Raw genomic sequence first — 22,585 nt, forward strand, 5'->3', positions numbered from 1 at the left:
TACATGATCAAAATCACTTAAAATGTACTTATATTCTCCTTCATTCCCTCATAAATTAGAAGTGGTTTTCATCTATGTGGTTTATTAATCATTGACAACAGTTTTCAGATTTATTAAAAACTTGTAACATTTCTGTCCTCACTTCCAGAGAATATGCTGTTTGGAGAATTCAGACACACGTAATATTATGAAAAGGTTTTTCCTGTTTTCACTAGTGATACAACAATGAGCCAATAACCAACTTTTAAAATTTCTTTGGTAATTATTAGCTGAGAAAATTGAATGAACATGCTTTGTTTATACATCTATTCATCAAATTTAGTTATGAAGCTTTTCAGAACATTCCTAAGGCAAGTAAATGTATTGTTATTTGTAGGCCATATCAAGTAACTTACACAGAGACAAACAATGTCAGCGTGCAGAGTAATGAATGATTTAGAAACAATGTTTTGGATAAAGACCAAAACTCTAGGAAGTATCATTTTCACCAATTTTTAAAGAATCAAAACTTTTCTGCCTTAACTTTTCCAGTGCAAGTAACCCTATTTTTCCCCTCTTATACAAAGGAAGGCCCATCAGTTGGATGACATGAAATGACAGGTCACATAAAAAATACTCCTATCTTGGACCTCCCTGGTGGCACAAGGGGTTAAGTGTCAGCACTATGGAGCTATCCATAGCCACTGCAGCAAGAGTTTGATCCCAGACCAGGGAGCTGACCCACATGGTGCAGCAGACCTCTTCTGTCTCGCCCGCTGCTCCCCTCAGCAGTGTGTTTCAGTCAATCCACCTGTTCTGCTCCCCACTCTGGTGAATCCTCTCACCCCCTGTACCTCTGACCTACACACAAGAGTTCATGTTATTATTACACTGGAAGGCTCTTTTTTACAGCACAAATTTTGTTCTAAAAAAGTTCTACTCTCAGATGAGGCCTTCTGAGAGTAGCAAATAAGATATACCATTGAGCCTGCCCCCAGGAGCAGAAAGATAACTAAATTTACAGAATATATACATACAGAGCCATCTTCACAGAATGCCTACTATTATTGCCAAAAGACAAGCCAGAATAAAATGCCCTCAGAGAGCTAAGAGCAGGTGCCCCAGGCCACAAAGAAAGGTACCTCTGCCCAAGGAGACAGACCTGAGAAAACGAGAAGGCCTTCATGAAATCCAGATAGCAAATGTAGAAAAACAGTGGCCTTCTCTAGTCTCTTTTATTTCATTTTCCCCATCTCTCAAGAGAGGTGCTGTTTATATGGGAAGTCTGAGTATATTTGCTGTGGGCGCTTATTTCACTTGGGGAATTCTGTTTTCTAAGCTGAATAATGAGTCTAGTGATTAGTTAAAAAAAAAAAAAAAGTAAAATTACCAAATATGAGTAAAAGTCAATGCAAGAATTCATTAAAAAGAATTCTTATGTTCTAAACATTAAAAAAAAAAAAAGATCTCTTTGGCTGATAACATAGAAAACTGCATTTCATATTACCAATCAGCTAAATAGACACCTTAGGTAACTTCATTGAAAGAGCAGAAGCTAGGGCCTCCCTGGTGGTGCAAAGGGTTAAGACGCAACCTATGACGCAACCCACATAGCGCAGCAGACCTCTCCTGTCTCCCCCGCTGCTCCCCTCAGCAGTGCATTTCGTAAGTCTGCCTGTTCTGCTCCCCACTCTGTCTCTGGTGGATCCTCCCATCCCCCACGCTTCTGGCCTGTGCCCCAGTTCTTGTGTGCATAAATAAATAAATCTTTTTTAAAAAAATGAAAGAGCAGAAGCTAAAGAGTAGACAGTTACTATGGAAACTTCCAGCGGCATATAAATTAATATATCTGTGAACAACTCATTGTTACTTGAGTTTTTTCTTACTTCCAGTCCTATGCTGCTAATCATTTCAGTGATTAAAACAAATTGCCCTATTTGTATAGATAAAAATGCTATAGCAAAGGGAACTCATTATTTAACACGAGGGCATTTTAACCGGGCAATTGAGAGGACCAGCAGGTCAACTGGCCAGTCAAAGAGGTCATTTGCAGAAGTCAAGGAGCAAAGAGTCTGTAAATGAACACAGCAGATGCAGAGATGCTTGGAGACTCAGTCTTTCATCTCATCTTTCAGGCTGATACTACTGTCACTCTATCTTAGAGGCCTTATTCAAGACCTATCACGGTGCTTAGCATATAGTAGGTGTTCAATAAATATGTGTTAAATCATGAATGAATTAAGTAGAATAGAATCCAAACTCTTGCTTATGCCTGGGGTGATTTTAAAATATATCTGCAAATCATTTGACACTCCCCCCTTTAAAAGGTGGAGCTTAGTTCTCCTCCCCTTGAGTGGGGGCCCACTTAGCAATTTGCTTCTAATGGGCTTGCAGCCTAGGTTTTAAAGTCACTGCCCTCTTGCCCTGTTCTCTTTTGGATCATCTGCTCTGGAGGAAAGGATGACATTCAAGAGAGAGTGGAAAGACTTCTGAGACAATGGAATGATCCTCTTGCCAACCCCTAGCACCAACTTGCCAAGATGTGAGAAATAACCTTGGGAAGGAATTTCCAGCTCCAGGAAAGCTTTACATGGCACTAGCCCTGATTAGCATCTTCACTACAACCTTGTAAAAACCTCTAAGCCAAACTGCACAGTGAAGCAACCAATAAATTCCTGACCCACAGAAACTGCTATGAGAACAGATGCTTCTTGCTGTTTCAAGCCACTAAGTTAGGGGCTATTTTGCTACAAAGTGGTAACTAAAACACACAATGTCCTACAAGGTCATAAACCATCTGACCCTGACCTTGCCCACCACACCTCTGAACTCTCCTGTTTGTCCCAAGGACACATGCCACGGATCTTTCTAGTAGAATGGTGAGTTTGAAGAGTGCTCACTGTTTGAACACAAAAAGCCAAAAAAAAAAAAAAAAAAAAACCACACAGAGCCTGATATGGCATTGACATGCTTCCCTTCTTACAGTGCTTTACAGTCAAAAAACAATGAGACTCTTTGCTTTATTTAACAAGGAGTGAGTGAAGCTGATGTATGTTAGACACAGCAGTTCTAGAGTCTAAATAGAGTCTGAGAATCACAATTTGGATCTTTATAATACCCTAATCCACCTGCCAATTTCCTAAGAGTATTACTAATGTTCTCCATCTCTCCCGGAAAACTCATCCACAAATCATATAAGCGACTCCACCAGCAAAAGTGGGAACAGTTACAGACCAGGTCTGGGTTTGTACTCAGCAAAGGTAAAGACTTTCCCTTTGAGTGGAGTCTCCTGTCTCTGCAGAAAGGAGAGTGTCAAGGTTTATGTTTCTTCTCAGCGCAAGACTTGTCAGCGGCTACAGCCGTGATCAGCCCTGTCACATACCAGTTGGCACTACTTTTGAATGACTACTCCAGTTACTGTTCCAGATATTAAATATCATCTTTTTCCTTTAAATTAGCATTACGAGAGAGAATGTTGGGAAGCATCCTGAAGTGATCACCCAGTTTTAAGGTCAGGATGATTCAAATTATTCCCCAAATATATTGTGAACACACAGCTGCAAAGGATGTAAAAAACCAAGGGGTACTAATTGTAGTCACAGAAATAAAGACAATTTTGTGTACTCTGGGGGTGTACTTCGGGCAAAAGAACAGAAGATATGATTATACGCCCGCTTGGCAGTTAAGTGGGCATTTTATTAATTAAAGTGTCATACAAATGTCTCAGGTTATCTGAACTTGAAAATTCTTTAGCAGAGTTAGCAGAGGCTGCATTCTTTTACCTGCCTCCTCTCCAAAGGTCTCTTTAAAGGATAACTATTGAATGACACTAGTGGGGTGAATGTTTTAAAGCTGCCTAAGGAGGCTAAACTTTATTGGGTATTTACTACATCATCATGTTTCATCCCCACAACTAGGATCTGACTTCCCTTTACTGGTGACACTAAATATGGCTGTCATTCACCCAAGGACACCCCAGCAAGAGGTGCTGCTGGGATCTGAATCCCGAAGGGCACATCGTGCTCCTTCCTTTGCCCTCAGCTGTCCCGGTTGACAGAGATCAAATTTCCTCAGAGAGCACTGATGTTTTTATCTAATAGTTGGACAATTAGCCTTCTATTTTCTCCTAAGTCCATTCTCTGGAGACCAGCAGGACGGCTCTGGCCAGGGACAGTATTGGAATCGCAGTGACCTTCTTAATCAAAAATGTCAGGGCAGTGGCAGTGAGAAGAGAGAATAATACACACTTTATATTTGCTATTTTGCCTAAAAGCCCAATGAAATAACTGGTATGTCCCTAAGTGACTGAAGGAAATTAATTCTCACAGGGCTCAAGCAGTCAGCCCTTCAGTTACTCACTACTTAACATGTAGAAGTGAGACTTGAGCTCACATATATCTATGATGAGTTCAGAAGAGTGTGAGGGCGAGAGGATTCACCAGAGATAGAGCGGGGAACAGAACAGGCAGACTGACGAAATACACTGCTGAGGGCAGCAGCGGACAAGACAAGAGAGGTCTGCTCGCCATGTAGGTTGCTCCGAGACCGGCAGGGATCGAACCAGCACTGCAGGGGCCGCAGAGAGCTTTCTCAGCACTGCGCTCAACCGCCTGTGCCACCAGGGAAGCCCAGTTCATGCTCTTTCTGCTAGCCTAGTCTACCATGTGTGTGAGCCACAAGTTGGACAGATGGCATTTTACCATGTCTGAGTATTGCTACCAACCGGAAACACCACTGCAAATATTGTATTCCTATCAATCTACCATTATCCCTGCTTTTAGCATCTCCTGGATAAATTACCAAGAAAACGTTTAAATTACTTTATATAGCTCAAATTACTCCCTCCTGTGCTTCCTGTACATCAACCTGAACTAAACTTCCTCATAACTATTTTCAACAAACTATTTTCCTCTCTTACCTTGATTAGAGACCAGTTTGTATAGACTTTTGAAGACCAAGAACTTGTCAAATCAAGAATAACTCTCTGATACACATTCTGATGTTGTTCTGGATCACTGTGTCTCATCGTATTTCCACACACACCAAGGTCAACTCTACGTCCTAACACGGCTATTACTAATCTCATCTGGAAAGCTTCCTTTTCATTTTTCCTTCTGAGACCTTCTTGCTTTTCAGTGCTTGGCTCCTGTGAATTTTTCATCAACATAGTTGAGCTATTTTCAGGTTTCCTCTGTAGGATACAGCCTACCCCATATGAGTGAGGACTAAATCACAGACTGTTTTCTGTTGTTTGCCTGTTTCTTGCTGTTTCTCTTGGCCTTGTGCACAGCCTGTTCACCTTTTAAAAATAGCTTCCTGTCTCATACCTGTTGGGGACATCTGTAGCAATTGGCACTGTGCTGAGTATGGTAAGCACCAGGCAAACAGATCCTGGTAAGAGTTTACTCTCAGCCTGTGCACTCTGTTCCTGACAGTTAGAGCTAACTTGGATTTGGGTTTTTCTTCTTTATACAAGCTTAAAGTTTAAATGCAACAGGTGACTTGCCACTGCTTCCTTCTGCAATGGAGCTGAGTGGCTGGGGATGTTTCATTGATTCATAGAAAACTCCAACACACTGAAGATATTTATGACCATGGGCCACCTTGCAAAAATGAATAAATGCCTTATTAAGATGTTAAGCTACAAATGAATAACTAAGCTGTTTATAAATTTGAATTTGTAACCAAAAAGGAAAAGTGAAAGGGATGTTTAAATAAGTGTAGGTAAAGAAATGCTTTGTGTAAAGAAAGCAAGTGGATTTTTGAAAAAGAATGCCCGGGCCTCCCTAGTGGCATAGCAGGTTGAGCACAGTGCTTTGAGGCTCTCCACAGCCTCTGAAGCAAAAGTTTGATTCCTGGCCGGCCAGGGAGATACCCACATGGTGCACAGACCTCTCCTGCCTCGCCCGCTGCTCCCTTTGGCAGTGCTTTCAGTCCGTCTGCCTGTTCTGCTCCCCACTCTGTCTCTGGTGAATCCTCTCACACTCTCGCACCTCTGTCCTGTATCCCAGTTCTGGTATAGATAAAATAAATCTTTTAAAAAAATTAAAAAAAAAAAGTAGAATGCCCAAAATACAGTAGGGAGTACTTGTGGATGCCTATATAGGATCTTCCTTTTTCTGAAAGCATCCTGGATTTTCCTTAGAGAATCTCTGCTTTTCTGTGTGGATGATGTCATTCCAATGATACTCAACTTCTTTCCTCACATTCTAGCTCCATACAGGGCATCAGATGATTTAAGCCTATCCCATTCTCTTGGATACAATGACCAGTTCAAGTATGACCAGAATTAAGATGATCCAATCAGTCAGGAAAAACATCCATTAAAATAATCATCTCCATGTGACATACTCAGTATTTTTCAGCATTTAACACATTCGCTTTGACATAACCTCAGACGAAGGACAGTCTGAGAACAGGAAACCTGCCATGTACCTTCTAGGTGTTGATTTCATAGAAGGGATGGAAAAGACACAGCAGTTGGTTGTCTATAGATGCCTGAGGATGTTCTTTGGGAGACTTCTCACACATACACCTCGGTTAAGGAAGAATCATCACCGAATAGGGTCCTCCCTGCTGGCCTACGGGCTAAATCTCAGTGCTATCACCACTGAGGCATAAGTTCGATCCCCAGCCAGGGAGCTATCCACATGGCTCAGCAGATCTCTCCTGTCTCACCCACTGTTCCCCTCAGCAGTGTATTTCAGTAGATCCACCTATTCTGCTCCCCACTCTGTCTCTGGTGAATCCTCTCACCCCCTGCATCTCTGGCCTGTACCCCAGTTATTTCTTCTATGCAAAAACAAACAAACAAATCATCGCCAAATGTAGGCTGAGTTTTCAGCCAGGGAAATAGGCTCTGACTGGCAATGGGTGAGGTTGCTGATGCTGCTCCTGAAATTGGAAAGTGTGACACATCTGTACCAGAACAGAGGTCGCCTCCCTCCAGGCTGGGGGCTCCCTGTCACAAAACTTCCCTCCAAAAAGAATGTTGGATGTGCCTTTAAAATCTAGATTCATGAAGTTCATGATGTCAAAGTAGGAAAGACAAATTTTGAGGGAAGATGTTACCCCTGAAGTATCACTCCTAAAAAGACATAAATAAATTCCAGCATGGCTAATCTTCCCATTACAAATCAGATTTTTAAACAGGAATATACCGACAGTCCTGCCTGGGTGAGTTCAGAACATGCCCATAAACAACCAAGTAGGCTGCTCTCTCAGATGTGTGATCTTGCAGGTATTCCTGCGGCATACCTGGACAAACAACAATTGGCATGACCACTGAGATGATAATTATTGCTTTGCTGTCAGATGATGAAACCTTTACATGGCTAATTGCAAAAGGGACTTCTCCTAGTTAATGTTTATCAGGATTGTCACTGACATTGAGCAGGATCCCTATGTTTCTTGGCGATATAAGTGAATATCTACTAAGTCATTGAGGTAAGTGCAAAATTAGGACACTTAGATGTTAGTATCTTTAAAGGTCTAAAATTAGAATTTGATTTGCCAATAAATAGTGCTTCCCCTTTGTGATGTTATAAACTGCGATGAGAAAGCTTTTTTTGTCTGAGATTGCTGATGGCCTCCTGTTGTTTGGTGCCAAATAGTTCTTAGCTACAAAAATGAGAAGGTAACAAAAATTGGCAAGCGGTTATGGAAATTTACTGTTTTAATCATTTTCTCAATAAACTGAAAGAGTCTAAAAATATTAGTGCGGAGATAGTTTTGCCAGAAATTGCTTGCACTTCAAGGTAATAGATTCAGAGGCTGAGAGTAGAAACATACCAAGAAAATGTAGGGAGAGTAGCCTGGTTTACCCACTGAAAGAGAAAAATATGGACTTCTCTAAGTAAGCAATCTTTTTATCTTCAGCTTTCAAAATGTGTTACACATGTGTAAGAAGGACAGCTAATTTCTTTATTAAATCATATTCAAGTACATTTTAAAAATAAATACTGGGGTTAAATACATGTTAGGTTAAAATAATAGAAATACAAAAAATTTATTATAGTTTAAGGGAAAAGGTCATGTTTTTAAGTCTGGTTGTTTTAACAACCAAAGGTTAAAGAACTGGAGACTGTTTCATTGCATCTCCAGCCAGTAGGTGTCCAGGGGATGCAGGCACTTATTTCCCACGATTTGTAACATGTGTATTCTCTAACAGTTCAGCCTCACGCCCTTTGTTCCACACCTATATTATGCCAAGGAAAAGTTAAGTGTTGCTAATCCCTAAAAACGAAATTCCTGTATAATCTTTTCTCAGTCTCCACTTCCAGAAAATAATGACCCCAGCTCCATGGGACAATTAGCCAAAATACCACAAAGTGTCCTCAACTGATATTCCAAACCATTTATGTATTACATTCAAAGTGAAAGAAAATCTTAGTCAAACACCAGAAAATGGTAATTCTGTGTTGCATGGGGTATAATTTTGCAGGCAGTGTGTTCTTGGTTTGTAAATATAAAAATGTTTTCACAATTGATGTGTAGAAATTTTTACACTATCAAATTAATCCTATCTTCTATATAAAAGAATATTCTTGTCTTTTCTTTTTCATTCATATTCCTATTCCTTTTCCCTCTTCATTGCTTTGGCTAGGGCTCAAGCCAATGTCAAATAGGCTCACCAACAAGAATCTTTTTCCCTGTGACTGGTGTTCATGAGAATACATGTAATTTAGAGAGTAATGTTTGCCATGATCTTTGCCATTTTTCCTCTGAAAGTAGCCTTATATTCCCAGTTGGGTGATTTTTGTAGTTATTAAAATTTAAATTAAATCCATTCTTTAAACACATATTAAATGCACCATTTAAAATGACACTGAAAATTTAGGTACAAAAATATGTGTAGTGAAGAATTAACATGACCAACAAAATCACCACCAATTAGTCTGGAAAAGTGACACATATTTGCCCAAATAGTAGGTGTAACAGGAAACTTTACACTTAAAGACAACCAATCCATGTAAATCAACACAGATTTTTTGAAAGTGGTTTCTCTACACCTTCAATCTATGGATTTAGCCTCATTGATACTTTGTTCTAAGTAAGGGAGGTATGTTAATACTATAAATACTTCAAGAATCTTTTTACTATTGTGCCATAAAGATGCAAAACCCGTTTTTTACCTTTTTGGATAATCTTTATAAAATTTTCCACATTTGGAATGACCCTTTGAAAAATGATTTTCAAAAATCATATTCGACTAAGACTACATCCTGTTAGTCATACTTTGATTTTCATCTAGAATAAAACTTAGAGAGGGGAATTCTTGTTCTTGTTTCCATTAGTCTGGAGTTGGGAGTGCCCCTGGGTGGTCACTGTCTACCAGAATGAGTGAACTTACGGGGACATACCCTTCCTGAATCTGGAAATAATGTCAACTCAGTAACTGAGATGTCCTTGGATAGCAGAAAAAACTGAAGGTGGTCAGAAAAGAAGGAAGAAGCAGAGTTTGATGGGGGTCACTGACAATGTGAACACCTTAAAAGCTTCTGTTCTCTATCATGGATTAAGAATAGAAATAACGAGGCCCTCCCTGGTGGTGCAGTGGTTGAGTGCTGATCTGCAAAGCTGCCCACAGCCTCTGCACCGCCGATTCAATCCCCAGCCACCGATGAGGGTCCCACATGGCATGGAGACCTCACCTGCTGTGCCTGCTGCTCCCCTCAGCAGTGTACTTCGTCAGTCTGCCTGTTCAGCAACCCACTCTGGCTCTGGTGAATTCTCTCACCCTCCTGCGCTTCTGACTATACCCAGTGCTTGCATAAATAAATAAAAAAAAAATAAATAAATAAATCCTTTTTAAAAAGAGTAGAAATAACGAGTGGAAATAACCAGATTATAGTTCTAACACACAAATGAGTAGCTATTTATGTACACTATAATACAAACAATGTAACCTATTTGCATACAAATTTATGTTTACCAAGTTCAGTCCCATATTGGGCACTGCAAATCTTTCAAATTAAGAAGGCAATGCATATTCAAGATCTTGGTGAAAATAACCCCTGAAAAAGCATGTTGAGGAACTGCAACAAATATGAAAGTTAAAAAACTTAACACATTCTGGCCAATGCCAATTGTCATGTTTCAAAAGGCATTAAGCAGTTAATCAGTGTTAGGGTAATAATAGAACCACATTGGGTCACCAACTGGTTATCTCAATTTCAGCTTCCCCTGGTCTCTGAAAGGCCATGGCTGGTGGATGTTTTAATCATTTAAACTAAGACTATATCTTGTGCTACTTATGAAGTGAAGACTGATACACAGATACTGGATTGTCAGAAAAGTCAATGCAAAATAATGTGTCATGACTTTTCCAACAACCCAATATTAAAAACTTATGAAGTATTTAGCCAGGTATCATAAGACAGGACCAACAACATGACTTTGGGAAAGACACCTGAGTCTGGATTTCAGATGACTGAGTTAGTGCATACGCATCCCTTCTTTCAGTCCAAACTAGTGATTTCATAAAGTGCATAATGTGTGAAGGGTACACGGAATCACACCCCCAAATGAAGCAGAATATTTAACAACTCATTTATGGGAGCCTTATTTTCAAAAGACTTAAACTACCTAGAGGCACTTCGCATCCTACTGCCTCTGCAAATTTTTTTTTTTTTTTAAGACACAGAGCACAGTACTAATTTAGAAGGTGAAAGTTTTCCAAAGAACTTCAGAAGATAGTGTTAGGGGGAAAAGGATGTCCCAAAGCAAATTCCATATAGGCTTTGTGGACTCCACCCCCACCCCAGGTCAAAGCCAAAGACACTGGGAACTCCAAATCCCATCACCACCAAAGGGAAGGTGGCTGGGACCTGAGGGTGGGGTTAAGCAGCCAGGTGGATACAAAAGGCAGACACGTGGGCTTTGGGGATCCCCCATTTTGGGCTCTCCGCCAGCTAGCAGCGTCCGGCCAGCTCTGAGAGTGACTTTGGGTTTCCAGGTCGTCGGATCGGGTAGGACGCATTAAAGACTTTATTTCCCTATTTTCTCCCTGAGTTGTACATTTTCCTTATTTCCTTTCCTCTTGTAAATAAACCTTTTATTAACCTTTTTGTGTGTGTCTGTAGTAGAGTATGCATAAGTCCCTTTAAAGCGCACGGGTGAGGACCCACAGCCAGGAACCCGTTTAATATCGGGGTTGCTCTATAACAATAGGAAGAATACCAAAGTATCCATCAAAGGTGATATAGTATGTGGAATCTTGCCCCCAAATATAGAGCAGTTTGATAATTAATCAACACCTTAGAAGAAAGAAGGAAACAAAAACTACCGCTCAAGTCTCCATAGTTGTTCCCACTGTCAAATGTCCGTGAGTTATGAAAAAGAACAATAAACAAATCCATGACTTCAGAATGCTTTAGATTTGCTCCCCTATGTGACCTGCACCTTAACGGCAGCATCTTTTTGCTGGTCGGTCATCAAACAGCATATGAGTAGGAGCTGAACGTTTCTGATCTGCTCAAAGGCTCTGATACAGTTGCATGCTTCTTGGTTGTCCCCTGGCCTTTTCCAACAGTTAAATTCCCAAGTTGCTTGAGAGCTCCTCACCTTGCTTGCTACTGCTTCTTTTTTGATATTCCTGACTTGTTCATGCAGCCAAAGATTATTTTCTCCTCTTACTCCTAAGAGTCAATGTGTATTAAAGAGGGTGGGAAAAGAACTCAGGGCTTAAGGAATCAATCACAACTGAATTCGTGCTTCCCACAGAGACAGCTTAATGGTCTTCCAGCGCCCTTGAAGCTAACAGTAAAATAATAAAAATAACAACAGCGATCAACACAGAGAACTGGCTGTATGCCAAGTTGTCCTAGTTATTTCCTGCAATCCTCACAAGATCCCTAAATTTTATGTACTGTAATGAGTTCTGATTTATGGATAGCTAAATGCAGGCACAGGGATGATTAGTGGCTCGCTCCTGGTTACAGAGCTCGTGGGTGGTGGTAGAGGCAGAATTCAAATCTGGGTTATCTGACTCTGTAGCTCCTGGCTCTTAATCATCTAAACTGAAACCGGCCCAAATTAAAGTCAAATGCTTATTTAGCCGGAATTGATTGGCATTTGTTGTAATGATTATAAGTCTGATATTTTCTATTCATTTATGCTAAGGATCCAGAGTCCTCTGCATAATTACTATAACCTTTTCAATCATTAATTTTTTTTTTTTTGGCCAACTATCCCAAAGTTTCTTCATCACTTTATTTTCTCTAATATGAACTATTTCTCTAAAACCTATGTCCCCACCTCTCCCTGTCCTCACTGCACTGACAGTCTCAGTCAACTCTGTAGCTTCTATAACCATTTACATTAGATGACCCCTAAATGTGTTCATTTCATTCCAGAAGTCCCCTCTGAGCTATCGACCTGTAGACCTAACTTCTCTCAAAAATCTCTTCAAGTGTCTAACGAGCACTTAAAATGCAACTCACGAGCTCCACCTTCCTCCGTGACCAAAGCAAAACTGTAACAGGGTGGTCCCCAGGAAAGGGGGAGGTTCCCTGCCCCACCCAAGGGAGGGTGGAGCTGAGCAGCAAGAGAAGAAGCTGCAGGAAGAGACGGAGGAAGGAAGCAGGATGGAGCAAGGAGACCTGGAGGAGGCGCATGGAGCCTAGAGACACGTGAAGAAACTGCGCTTGTCTTTTGGTCGTGGACTGGGTGACACAGATGTGGGTGAGACCTGTGGGGAGGTGACAATGGCAGCTTTTATCTTGATGTTGATTTTGCTCTTTTCCTTCTGGGCTTGTCCGGTTGTTTGTGACCCTTTTCTGTGGGTCCCCACTGGAAGATGTTTTAGACTTGTGGCAGGCTTTGGGGCCTTGCTCTGGGCCGACCCCATATGGATGGAGTTTTACCCACGAGGGGATGGGTAACTTTGGGTGCTTCATTTAGAAACTAGACTCTTTGCCTCACCTGTATTGTTTCCTAGTTTAATTAAAGTTCCTTCCCATTAAAGTCTCCTATGTTTTGTGTTGATGCGGCGGATGGCAGAACCCATGTAGAATAGGCAGGTTTGCGGGGTTTGGGCTGCCCCTCTCCCTGTCCTATAACAAAACTACAAACAAGATCTTGTCCAAGATCTTGTCCTTATTCCACGTTCTTAACATCAGCGGTTGTATCACCACCTCCATTGTTGACAAGGGGGTGTCCAGAAGTCTTCCTTGTCATCACTTTCTCCCTCACTTCCCTTGTGCCATCATCACCAAGGGCTCTGAAATAGTCCTACACCTCCCTCCATCACCTGACCCGCAGGATCCCATTCCAAGCTAACATTCCCTGTTATCTAGAGCTGTCAACAGCAATCAATGGTCTCCAAATAATTTGTTTCACATGCCCTGGCCTGCCTCCAAGTTGTTCTGCAAATCGCACCAGGGTAATCTCCAAAAATTACCTTGTCCTACCATCCAACTGCAACTCTTACTGAGCTGGGCTGGGCATAAACATCTTAAAACAAAATCCTTACATGGGAGGACACAGAGTCCCCAGAGGACCTGACTTTCTCTCTAAGGCTCCATCTCATACACCTCAGCTCCTAGATTCCTTTCAGGCTCCTGCAGGTACCATTTCATTTTCCCTGCAGCAGACTTCATCTGCTGGTACCCCTGATTTGCAAATCAATTCTTTTCTTTAAGAGAGCGGCTTGGAGAAGGGCAATATGCTAAGGGAAATAAGCCAGACAGAGAAAGACAAATACCTCATGAATCACTTATATGTGGAATCCTAAAAAAAAAAGTCAAATTCAAAGAAAAGGAGTAAAAAGTGGTAGCCAGAGGGCTGGGAGAGTGAGGAAATAGGAAACAATTGGCAAAAGGACACAAACTTTCAGTTTTAACAAGAATAAGCTCATGTGGTGACATGGCGACCAAAGTTGACAAAACTTGTTTTATATAAAAATTTTGCAAAGAGTGGGACTTAAAAGGAGGAAGGGAAAGACAGAGGGAGGGAGTAAGGGGTTAAGAAATCTGTGAGGTGACAGGTATGTTAAAGCGTGAACTGAATGGGGGCATCCTTTTACCAAATCATCAAGTTGTATACCACAAACATCTCACAATTTTGTCAGCTGTACTTTAATAAAGCTGAAAAATAAATCAAACAATTTATCTACAAGTTAAAAAAAAAAAGAGAGTGGTTCAATCCTAGCTGGCTTGGGTCTTCCTGCCCCTCCCCCATCTCACAGCATCACCCCCAGGCAGCAGACACACAGGGTCATGATTTTACATTTTTCTTTGTTTTGTGGTTGTGCTGGGAGGATCCCTGTTCTGAGGTCCTCCTGGTGGCTGGCTGTGGGCTGTGCTGTGAGACCTGAAGGGAGAGCCAGAGTCCAGTGCCCTATTGACTACCAGCTGCCAGAGTATCTCACCCTCTCTTTTAACTCAGAAGAATTCAAGAAAAAGAAGCATCTCCTGTGTGCAATTGGAATTCTATTTCTATTGAGACAAAATTTGAGTTTTTCTTTTCTCCCTGTGTTTAACTTACTACAAATTTAGTTCTTTTAAAATGCAATCCAGAGTTGAATAGGCTGGTGAATTGATAAGTATAAGGGACACTGGCTAAAGAGGTAGAGTGTTGGCATCTATGCCACATTTGCCTCAAGTGTCAGGACAAAATGACAGTGTTCAACCTTTCCATGCCAGCTGTTCCCAGATAAATGAGCATAAAGACAGAATGTAGGTGTATCAATTCTACTTCAAAAATCAAAAAAGTGCTTGATTTTATTATGAAACTACTATCGTTTCTTTGCAGCTGTGTGTGTGTGTGTGTGTGTGTGTGTGTGAATGATGGAGTTGGGTTAGAATATAGGCTAGTGATTGCATTCTTTGCCAAAATTTAAAGACAACAATTCTCATCCTTTTCCCAAGAACTCAGAGAGTGGCTCATTGGAGAAAGCACACGTTCTCTGTTTTAGAATGCTGAGGAACATAGATGTACTTATAAGGTGGAGATCACGTGAGAAGTGAATTTTCAGTCAAAACAACAACACAGAGCACTGACTTTTCCCATCCCTGTCAAATGCAAGTGCACGCCTTCATCTTCACTTGAGAGAACAGGATTTACAGCAATAACTTTTCCCAATCAAAAAAGACTAGAATCATATTAAGAATGAACTGTATGTCTAAAAGTGGATCAAAACAAAAGCTGAAAGCTAAACCTATTTTTTTTTTAAATCTGGATCACAATTTCCATTTTATATGCCGTGTGTGTGTGTGTGTGTGTGTGTGTGTGTGTACAGAATGTTCCATTATTATGAGTTTCTGCCTCCACAGCCAAGGATGGCTCTACAGCCATATGGAAACAATTTGCTGTGATGGGCAGGCTGGCCGACTGTGTAGGTTTCCTTCCTCTTCACCGCCTAATTCAAATTATTTGTGACAATGGTGAGGGCCAATGAAGAAAAAGCATTGGAAGCTACACCTGGAAAAGACACTCTCTTTGCATATATTGGGGGTGTGTACTCTTAAAATTCTGGGGGTGTAATCAATGGTCATGACATTTTGCAACTGGCATGAAATGTCATGGTCTGAAAATGTGTATGCCAATAAAATAACAGACTAATCACTTCTCTGTTCCAATGAGGAAAGTCTTTTGGAATAAAATGTCCAGGACTGGACAAACAAAGAGACGTGGGCATAAAACTGACAAAAGGATACAAGAAAAACAGAAATTGTCAGTAAAATAGGGTACCAGAATACTTAAACAGAAGATCTGACTTAAACTCACCATTAAAATAAGATGAATGGTGGCACAAGGGGTTAAGCACCGCACTATGAAGCAATCCACAGGCTCTGCAGCACGAGTTCCAACCCTGGACAGCCAGGGAGAAACCCACATGGCGCAGCAGACCTCTCCTGTCTCTCCCGCTGCTCCCCTCAGCAGTGTATTTCAGTCAGTCTGCCTGTCCTGTTCCCTGCTCTGTCTCTGGTGAATCCTCTCTCCCCCCACATCTCTGGCCTGTACCCCAGCTCTTGTGTGCATGGATGAATAAATCTTCAAAAAAAAAGAAGATGAATAGACAAAACTTTTTCTGGAGTCTTCACCAAAGGAATTCCACAAGAAATTCCAAGGGAAGTACATACAACAAGGGGAGTCATACAAGAGATCACAAACCATATTTGAGAAAGTATATTTATATCTTTGAAGTATTAAAGTTGCATTTGGTAAAAGAACAAACACGATTAGAAGAAGTATGGTTGAGAGTCCTCCCTGGTGGCGCAAGGGTTTAAGCACAGCACTGTGAAGCTAACCACAGCCACTGCAGCACGAGTTCAATCCCCAGCCAGGGAACTACCCACATGGCACAGCAGACCTCTCCTGACTCGCCTGCTGCTTCCCTCAGCAGTGTATTTCACTCAGTCTGCCTGGTCTGCTCCCCACTCTGTCTCTGGTGAATCCTCTGACCTCCTCACACCTCTGGCCTATACCCCTGTTCTTGTATGCATAAATAAATAAATCTTAAAAAAAAAAAAAAGGAAGAAGGATGGTTGAATGACAAAGCCACAGGGTGGACCAGGCTAGATTGCCGCTGACTTTTCTAACCGCCTAACTCTCATAGAACGCAAGCCCTTATCCCCAGCATCTGAGCCACTAAATCCTCGGTGATTCACATCTTATAAAATCAAATGAGATTAAATCACACGTGACCATTCACTTTCATAGTCAACTGCAAATATTACTAGGAAGCTCTAGATTGGTGGTATCTGGATCCCTGCCAATGCAACCTCAGCTCCCTGGATACTAGTTCCTTAAGGAGTCTCGTGGGAGCTTCCAGCTCATTCTTTCTTCACTATAACATAACTATCAGAGAGCTCAAACACCAGAGGATCCATTGGGTAATAGCAGGAAAGCTACGGTTGACCAAAAGTTTTATGGTACCCAAGGCCCACACTATACCTTGGCTTCTGCCTAGAGAGAGATCATCTATTCTGGGATCCATTTTGTTTGTCTTCCCTTTTCTTTTGATTGGAGATAACCTGAGTTCACAACACCGTGTAGGTCCCCAGAGTGTGTTTTCTCACCTCAGCAACTGCCTATATCTCACCACACCCAGTGTCTGCTCACCATCAGCTGTGCCTCTGGCCGTGCCTCTGGCTTATGATCACAAAATACACACAACATGAAGGAAAGTATTGTGCGGGAAAAAAAAAAAAGATTTTTAAAGCAGCACTTTATTATAAGTCATTCTGATTCTTGTGAGTTTATACATGGAAAATATAATAAAGATGTAAAGGAAAAACTCCTCTTACACAGCAATAAAATGTGACCTCTCAATAAGGAAATGAGGGATGTTGCTTGGGCCAGATTTTCTTGGCGGGGACAGCAACTGCTCTTCCCCATTTTGATCATTCCCCACAGCTATATAGACTTTAGGGTTACCCAATAACACTAAGTGAAACTTTTCTGCCTTAATTCTTTTGCATGGCATCTACCCCCAGAGAAATCATTTATTTGGACCATCACAGGGTTTGGACCAGAATAAAAGGAGTTTTAAAGCTGGTAAGAAGTGGTGTTGCCTGGGGAGGAAGATTAGGGGCAGAGAAATGAACACTCTGAGTCTGTTTGTGATCAGTAACGGCAGGTAAATGAAGGTTCAAAGAGATCAGGTGCACAGTGTCCTGGAGAGAGGGCCTGGCAGCCTACACTGCTTTTTGTGCTACTATAAACATCAATGTAAATGCACAGCAAAAATTCTCACACACGGTAAGAACACACACATAAGCTTAGCCTCCAATCCACACGTGTGAGGCAGCCTGCAAGTATAAACAAGTATAAACAAGAGAAAAAGCACTTACTCCCAATAAGTTTGCCATCCTGCAGATATCACAGATATGTGTTCAAAAAACACAACAAAACTCTGACCTGGTCAAATATGAACAGCAAAAACGTGCTGCAGGAAGTTACAGGAACTCATGATTCAAATATTTTTAAAACTTTTTCAAAGTAGGGCCTCCCTGGTGGTGCACTGGTATCAAACTATCGCCAGTCACTGTGGCCTGATTTCGATCCCGATCCCTGGCGAGGGAGCTGATCCACATGGCACAGCAGACCTTTCCTGACTATGCCCACTGCTCCCCTCGGCAGTGTATTTCAGTAGATCTGCCTGTTCTGCTCCCCACTCTGTCTTTGGTGAATCCTCTCACCTGCCTCACCTCTGGTCTACACCCTAGCTCTTGTATGCATAAAGAAAGAAAAATAAAAAATCTTAAAAAAAAAAACTTTTGAAAGTATCACTTCTTTGATAACAAGATGGAATTGGCACAATTTTTAAGAAGACATACCTCTGAGCCTAAGAGGCTTACAGGTTGTTAAAGTGACAAGTAGGTACCTGTAAAAATAGCCAGGAAGCCTCTCCTTACTCCCTAGGAATGTGTAGAGGTTCATATGCCTACGTAAAGGTTTTCTGAAAGTGGCTGTGTATCTTCAGAAAGCAAGACACCATTCTCAAGGCAAATAACATTTCTCAAATCTTGTGAATTTGACTTCTACCCGGTTATTCCATCCAAACAACTTTTAGTGAGATCTTGTTAAGATAATCTCATCATTTTGCCGAAAGCAAAATATTACACAGCCACCAATGTACCCATAATAACAGACTATTCTGCTCTTGCTTTCCATTATGTTCTTAGGAAGATGCAAGAGAACATATAATCTGAGTTCAAAATTTAGGATTTATGTTGTGCATTTGGATTCCTCTCCCCTTTCTCAAGTTCTCAGAAGGAACTGACTATGCAGTGACCATTTACCTGAATCCCACTGTCATCACATACAAAATCTGTATCTTAAGTGAGCCTGGCCAACAAGAAACACACATGGAGAAGAAAGAATGTCTACCCTCAATGGCCCTAAAACCTCATAGAAAGGACCAAAATAATCAATCTGTTTAGTGTAAGTTCCTCCATGTTAATTATACTATAAAGTATTCTACATGGTAACTTCTCTTAATCAGTAGTGACTATCTTAATTCAATCTTAAGCAAATAACGTAATAGACCCTATCAAATGACTTAGGTATTTGAAAACAATCAGTTTTAACTACTAATTTCTCTCACCCTAAAACTTTCTCACAATATAAAAATTATATTGACGCTACCTCACAAGATACCCTCCAATAGAAATCTTAAACGGAGCTAAATGCACACAGTACAAATAAAAATTATTTTAATCTCTTAATGATAACATAAATCTGCTAAGAACTGTTTGAATCCAATGTGATCATGGTTATCACAAACAGCTCATTGACTCTGAAAGAAAATGACCCACTCCATGGTTTCTGCTTGCTCTCCTTGAAAAGTCTCCAAAATACATAAATTTCCAATAATCACAGTGTAAACACTAATGGAACTGCCAAGTTTTTGAAACTATTATGTTCAGCTCATCATTTTGAAAAAAGTAACCAAGCTCGTTCTATCAATATTAACAGCAAAATGCATGTGTGAACCCACCAAAGCAAACTTCCTGTGAGCAAAGGACCCCAAAGTAAACATTCATGTCCATGCTTCTTAAATACACAACTACTGACCCAGGCACACATTTGAATCTTTATTTAGTGAATCTTAGCATCATTCTTATGCCCAAGCTTTCTTATAGTCTGTAAAGCACTGGTTCTCAAAGGTGGTCTCAGGGCCAGCAACACCAGCATTATCTGAGAATTTATGAGGAATGAAAATCCTCAGGTCTTACCTCAGAACAACTGGGTTGTTGGAAAAGTCACAATGTATTTTTTTCTGTTTTTCAAGCATGACTTTTCTGATAACCCCAGGTGTTAGAAACTCTGGGTTGGGCCCAGAAACATGTTTCAACAAATCCTACAGGGGTGATCATGATAGAAGCAAAAGTTTGAGATGCTATGTGCGAAAGCAAAAAAACATGTGTGTTCTCTTACTATAAAGCGCCCTTGCTTTGGAGCTGGAGATTTTATAGCCTAAGATGCTATTATATTTTATAGAATATTCAAATACTCTTGATGGATGATACCCATTAAAAAATGATCCATTTAGTGAAGATTGTCGAAAAAAGCAAAGTCTTGATAAGTGTTAAAATATTAATTTTAACTAAAAGTTTGGGTTGCAAAGGACAACGCGGTTAACTGGAACAGTTTAATATTAGAGATAAAAATGGACAATGTCTTGTCTCTTGTTACTACAACAGATTTCCCCTATGATAAAATTCAAACAGATTAGAGTTGATTCCAACTTTACATTTTGTATTTTACGGGCCCAGAACTTGTGATATTTATATCAAAGTCGGCCCACATGATGGATGAATGAATAATACAGGTCAGAGATGTTCCTATTCACGGGTCAAGGGTAAGCTGATGAGAGTACACCAAGCCCCGACTCTATGGCCTGTGTTACCACAAAGATTAAGAAAAACCTTGAAAATCAGCAAGCAGAAATGGATTAAAGATGAAGATAGGCACCTCAACTTCTTCATAACTGTACAATGAACACCAAGAATTAAGCTTTAGGTAGAGCAGTATTTTCTCCCCTTTCTATGAGATCGTAGATCAGTTTTACAGCAGGATGCATTTTGATGATTATTTAAAAATTTGTGTCAATTTCACTTTAAGAATTTCAGCTCCACTTTCTTCCCTGTACAATTGCTATTACAGTATGTGCATCATAAGGCTGCGTGTCTCGAATTTTCCTATTCCCCTCGGAGTTCTGTAAAGCCCACATTTGGGGTGTGAAGTAACTAAAGTAGTGTGATTCCCACTTTACAGCAGATTTCCCACTGGAATGCTAATCTTTTGAGAATTGTTAAAATTTAAGGAGAGAAAATACTTTTATAGAACAACACAGAACTTGCATGAATAATTCAAATTTCACAGATGTCACTGTCATTCTGGAAAAAAACACTGTATATTCTTTTAAATGCCCTTGAAGATAATGATACACTTGCATATGTCTAATTTTCAGTTACATTAAAGGGGTAGCATCAAAAAATCAGAAATAAAAAATATCATAGCATGGGTTAATAAAATAACTTGGCTAACATAGATAACAGATGTCTTTATAGTAAATTTCTGTGCATGACAGCTGGCAGACCCCTTTAAATGAATATCACAAAACTGTGCCAGTTCAAATTCATTTACATTAGAGAAAATCTGGACGTAATACCTGAGACTGTGCGTTAATATTGGCTCCTTCCTTAACAAGAACTTTGACGACTTCTGCTTGTCCCGCCAAGGATGCAATATGCAAAGCAGTGTTTCCCTTCTGTGTGGAGCAAACAAAGGAAGAATTATTAGAAGTTTCCAAACTGCATAGAAATAAATATGTTTAAGCCTTTCCTCTTTAATTAATTAATTTTCTTATGTCATTTTCATTTCTCAGCAGTGTTTGATGGTCCCCCTCGGGGGTCCTCCCCATAGTTTCCCCCACAACATGGCACCCATGATCCATCACCACAGTCCCTAGTGCTCTTCCTTCCCCTGTTCTGACCCCCTCTCCTGCCCCTCTGCTGCTGTGGGCCTCAGCAATGTGGTCAGCTTGCAAGTTTTGTTCTTTTCCTGACCCTTTGTTTTTTCTTTATTCCACATATAAGTGAGACCATCCAGTGTTTATCTTTCTCCATCTGGTTTATTTTGCTCAGCATAATCCCTTCCAGGCCATGTTGCTACAAATGGCATGAGTTTGTCTTTTTTGATCAGTGAGTAGTATTCTATTGTGTATAAAGACCACATCTTCTTCATCTAGTCATCTGTTTGGGGGTGTTTAGGTTGTTTCCATATCTTAGTTATTGTAAATAAAGCTGCAGAAAATGTGGGAGTGCAGGTTTCTTTTCAAATTAGTGTTTTTGTGTCCTTTGGACAGATTGCTAGGAGTGTGGTTAAAATTTGCCTTTCTATTAAGGTAGGGATGATTGAAAAGGGATATTGTTGTTTTGGTTTTTTGTTTTTTTTTTTTTAAGATTTATTTATTTATTTATACAAGCACTGGGTACAGTCAGAAGTGAGGGAGGATGAGAGAATTCACCAGAGCCAGAGCAGGGAACAAAACAGGCAGACTGACGAAATACACTGCTGAGGGGAGCAGTGGGCATGGCAGGAGAGGTCTGCGCGCCATGTGGGACTCTTGCCAGCAGCCGGGGATGGAACCAGCGCTGCAAAGGTTGCGGGCAGCTTCACTACCCAGCGCTCAACCGCTGCGCCACCAGGAGAGGCCCAAGAGATGTTGTTTCTACTGTTCATTTTACTGCCACCCCATTCCGTGTCTTTCTTTTCTGTTCTTCTGTTCATAATTCTGGTGTCATGTTAGAACATAGGAAGGCTAAGTTCTCACTGAATCAAATAATTTGGGACGAGTGTGTGTGTGTGTGTCTGTGAGAGAGAGAGAGACAGAGAGAGAGAGAGGAAATAATGTCACTATTTGTAGGATATAATCAACACCTAAAGATTACTCCTTCAAGGAAAAGCTAGCTTAAAATAAAAATTTACTGAACCATTAGGTTTATTTCATTTTGCAGAGAAACCTAGGAATTTTCAGTGGTTAAAAAACTAACTTAACTCAGCTATATTTTCAGACACTAGAGCACATGGATGTTGCTCAAAATATTTTGGGAATGAAATCAGAGACTTTACATAGAGTTATCAGTGATTT

The 22,585-nt window shown here is 40.6% G+C and overlaps 1 protein-coding gene across 1 annotated transcript in view; it reads right to left on the reverse strand.

The window, feature by feature from the left end:
* Nucleotides 1-22,585, reverse strand: part of ANK2 (ankyrin 2) — a 205,543-nt gene that overhangs the window by 138,403 nt on the left and 44,555 nt on the right. The window contains 1 exon segment of the mRNA XM_037509540.2: nt 21,104-21,202. Within this exon segment, the coding sequence (XP_037365437.1) occupies nt 21,104-21,202 (99 nt within the window).

This window comes from Talpa occidentalis, unplaced genomic scaffold, assembly GCF_014898055.3.
Source record: "Talpa occidentalis isolate TD23 unplaced genomic scaffold, MPIMG_talOcc4v2.1 talOcc4.13, whole genome shotgun sequence".
NCBI classification, from domain to species: domain Eukaryota; kingdom Metazoa; phylum Chordata; class Mammalia; order Eulipotyphla; family Talpidae; genus Talpa; species Talpa occidentalis.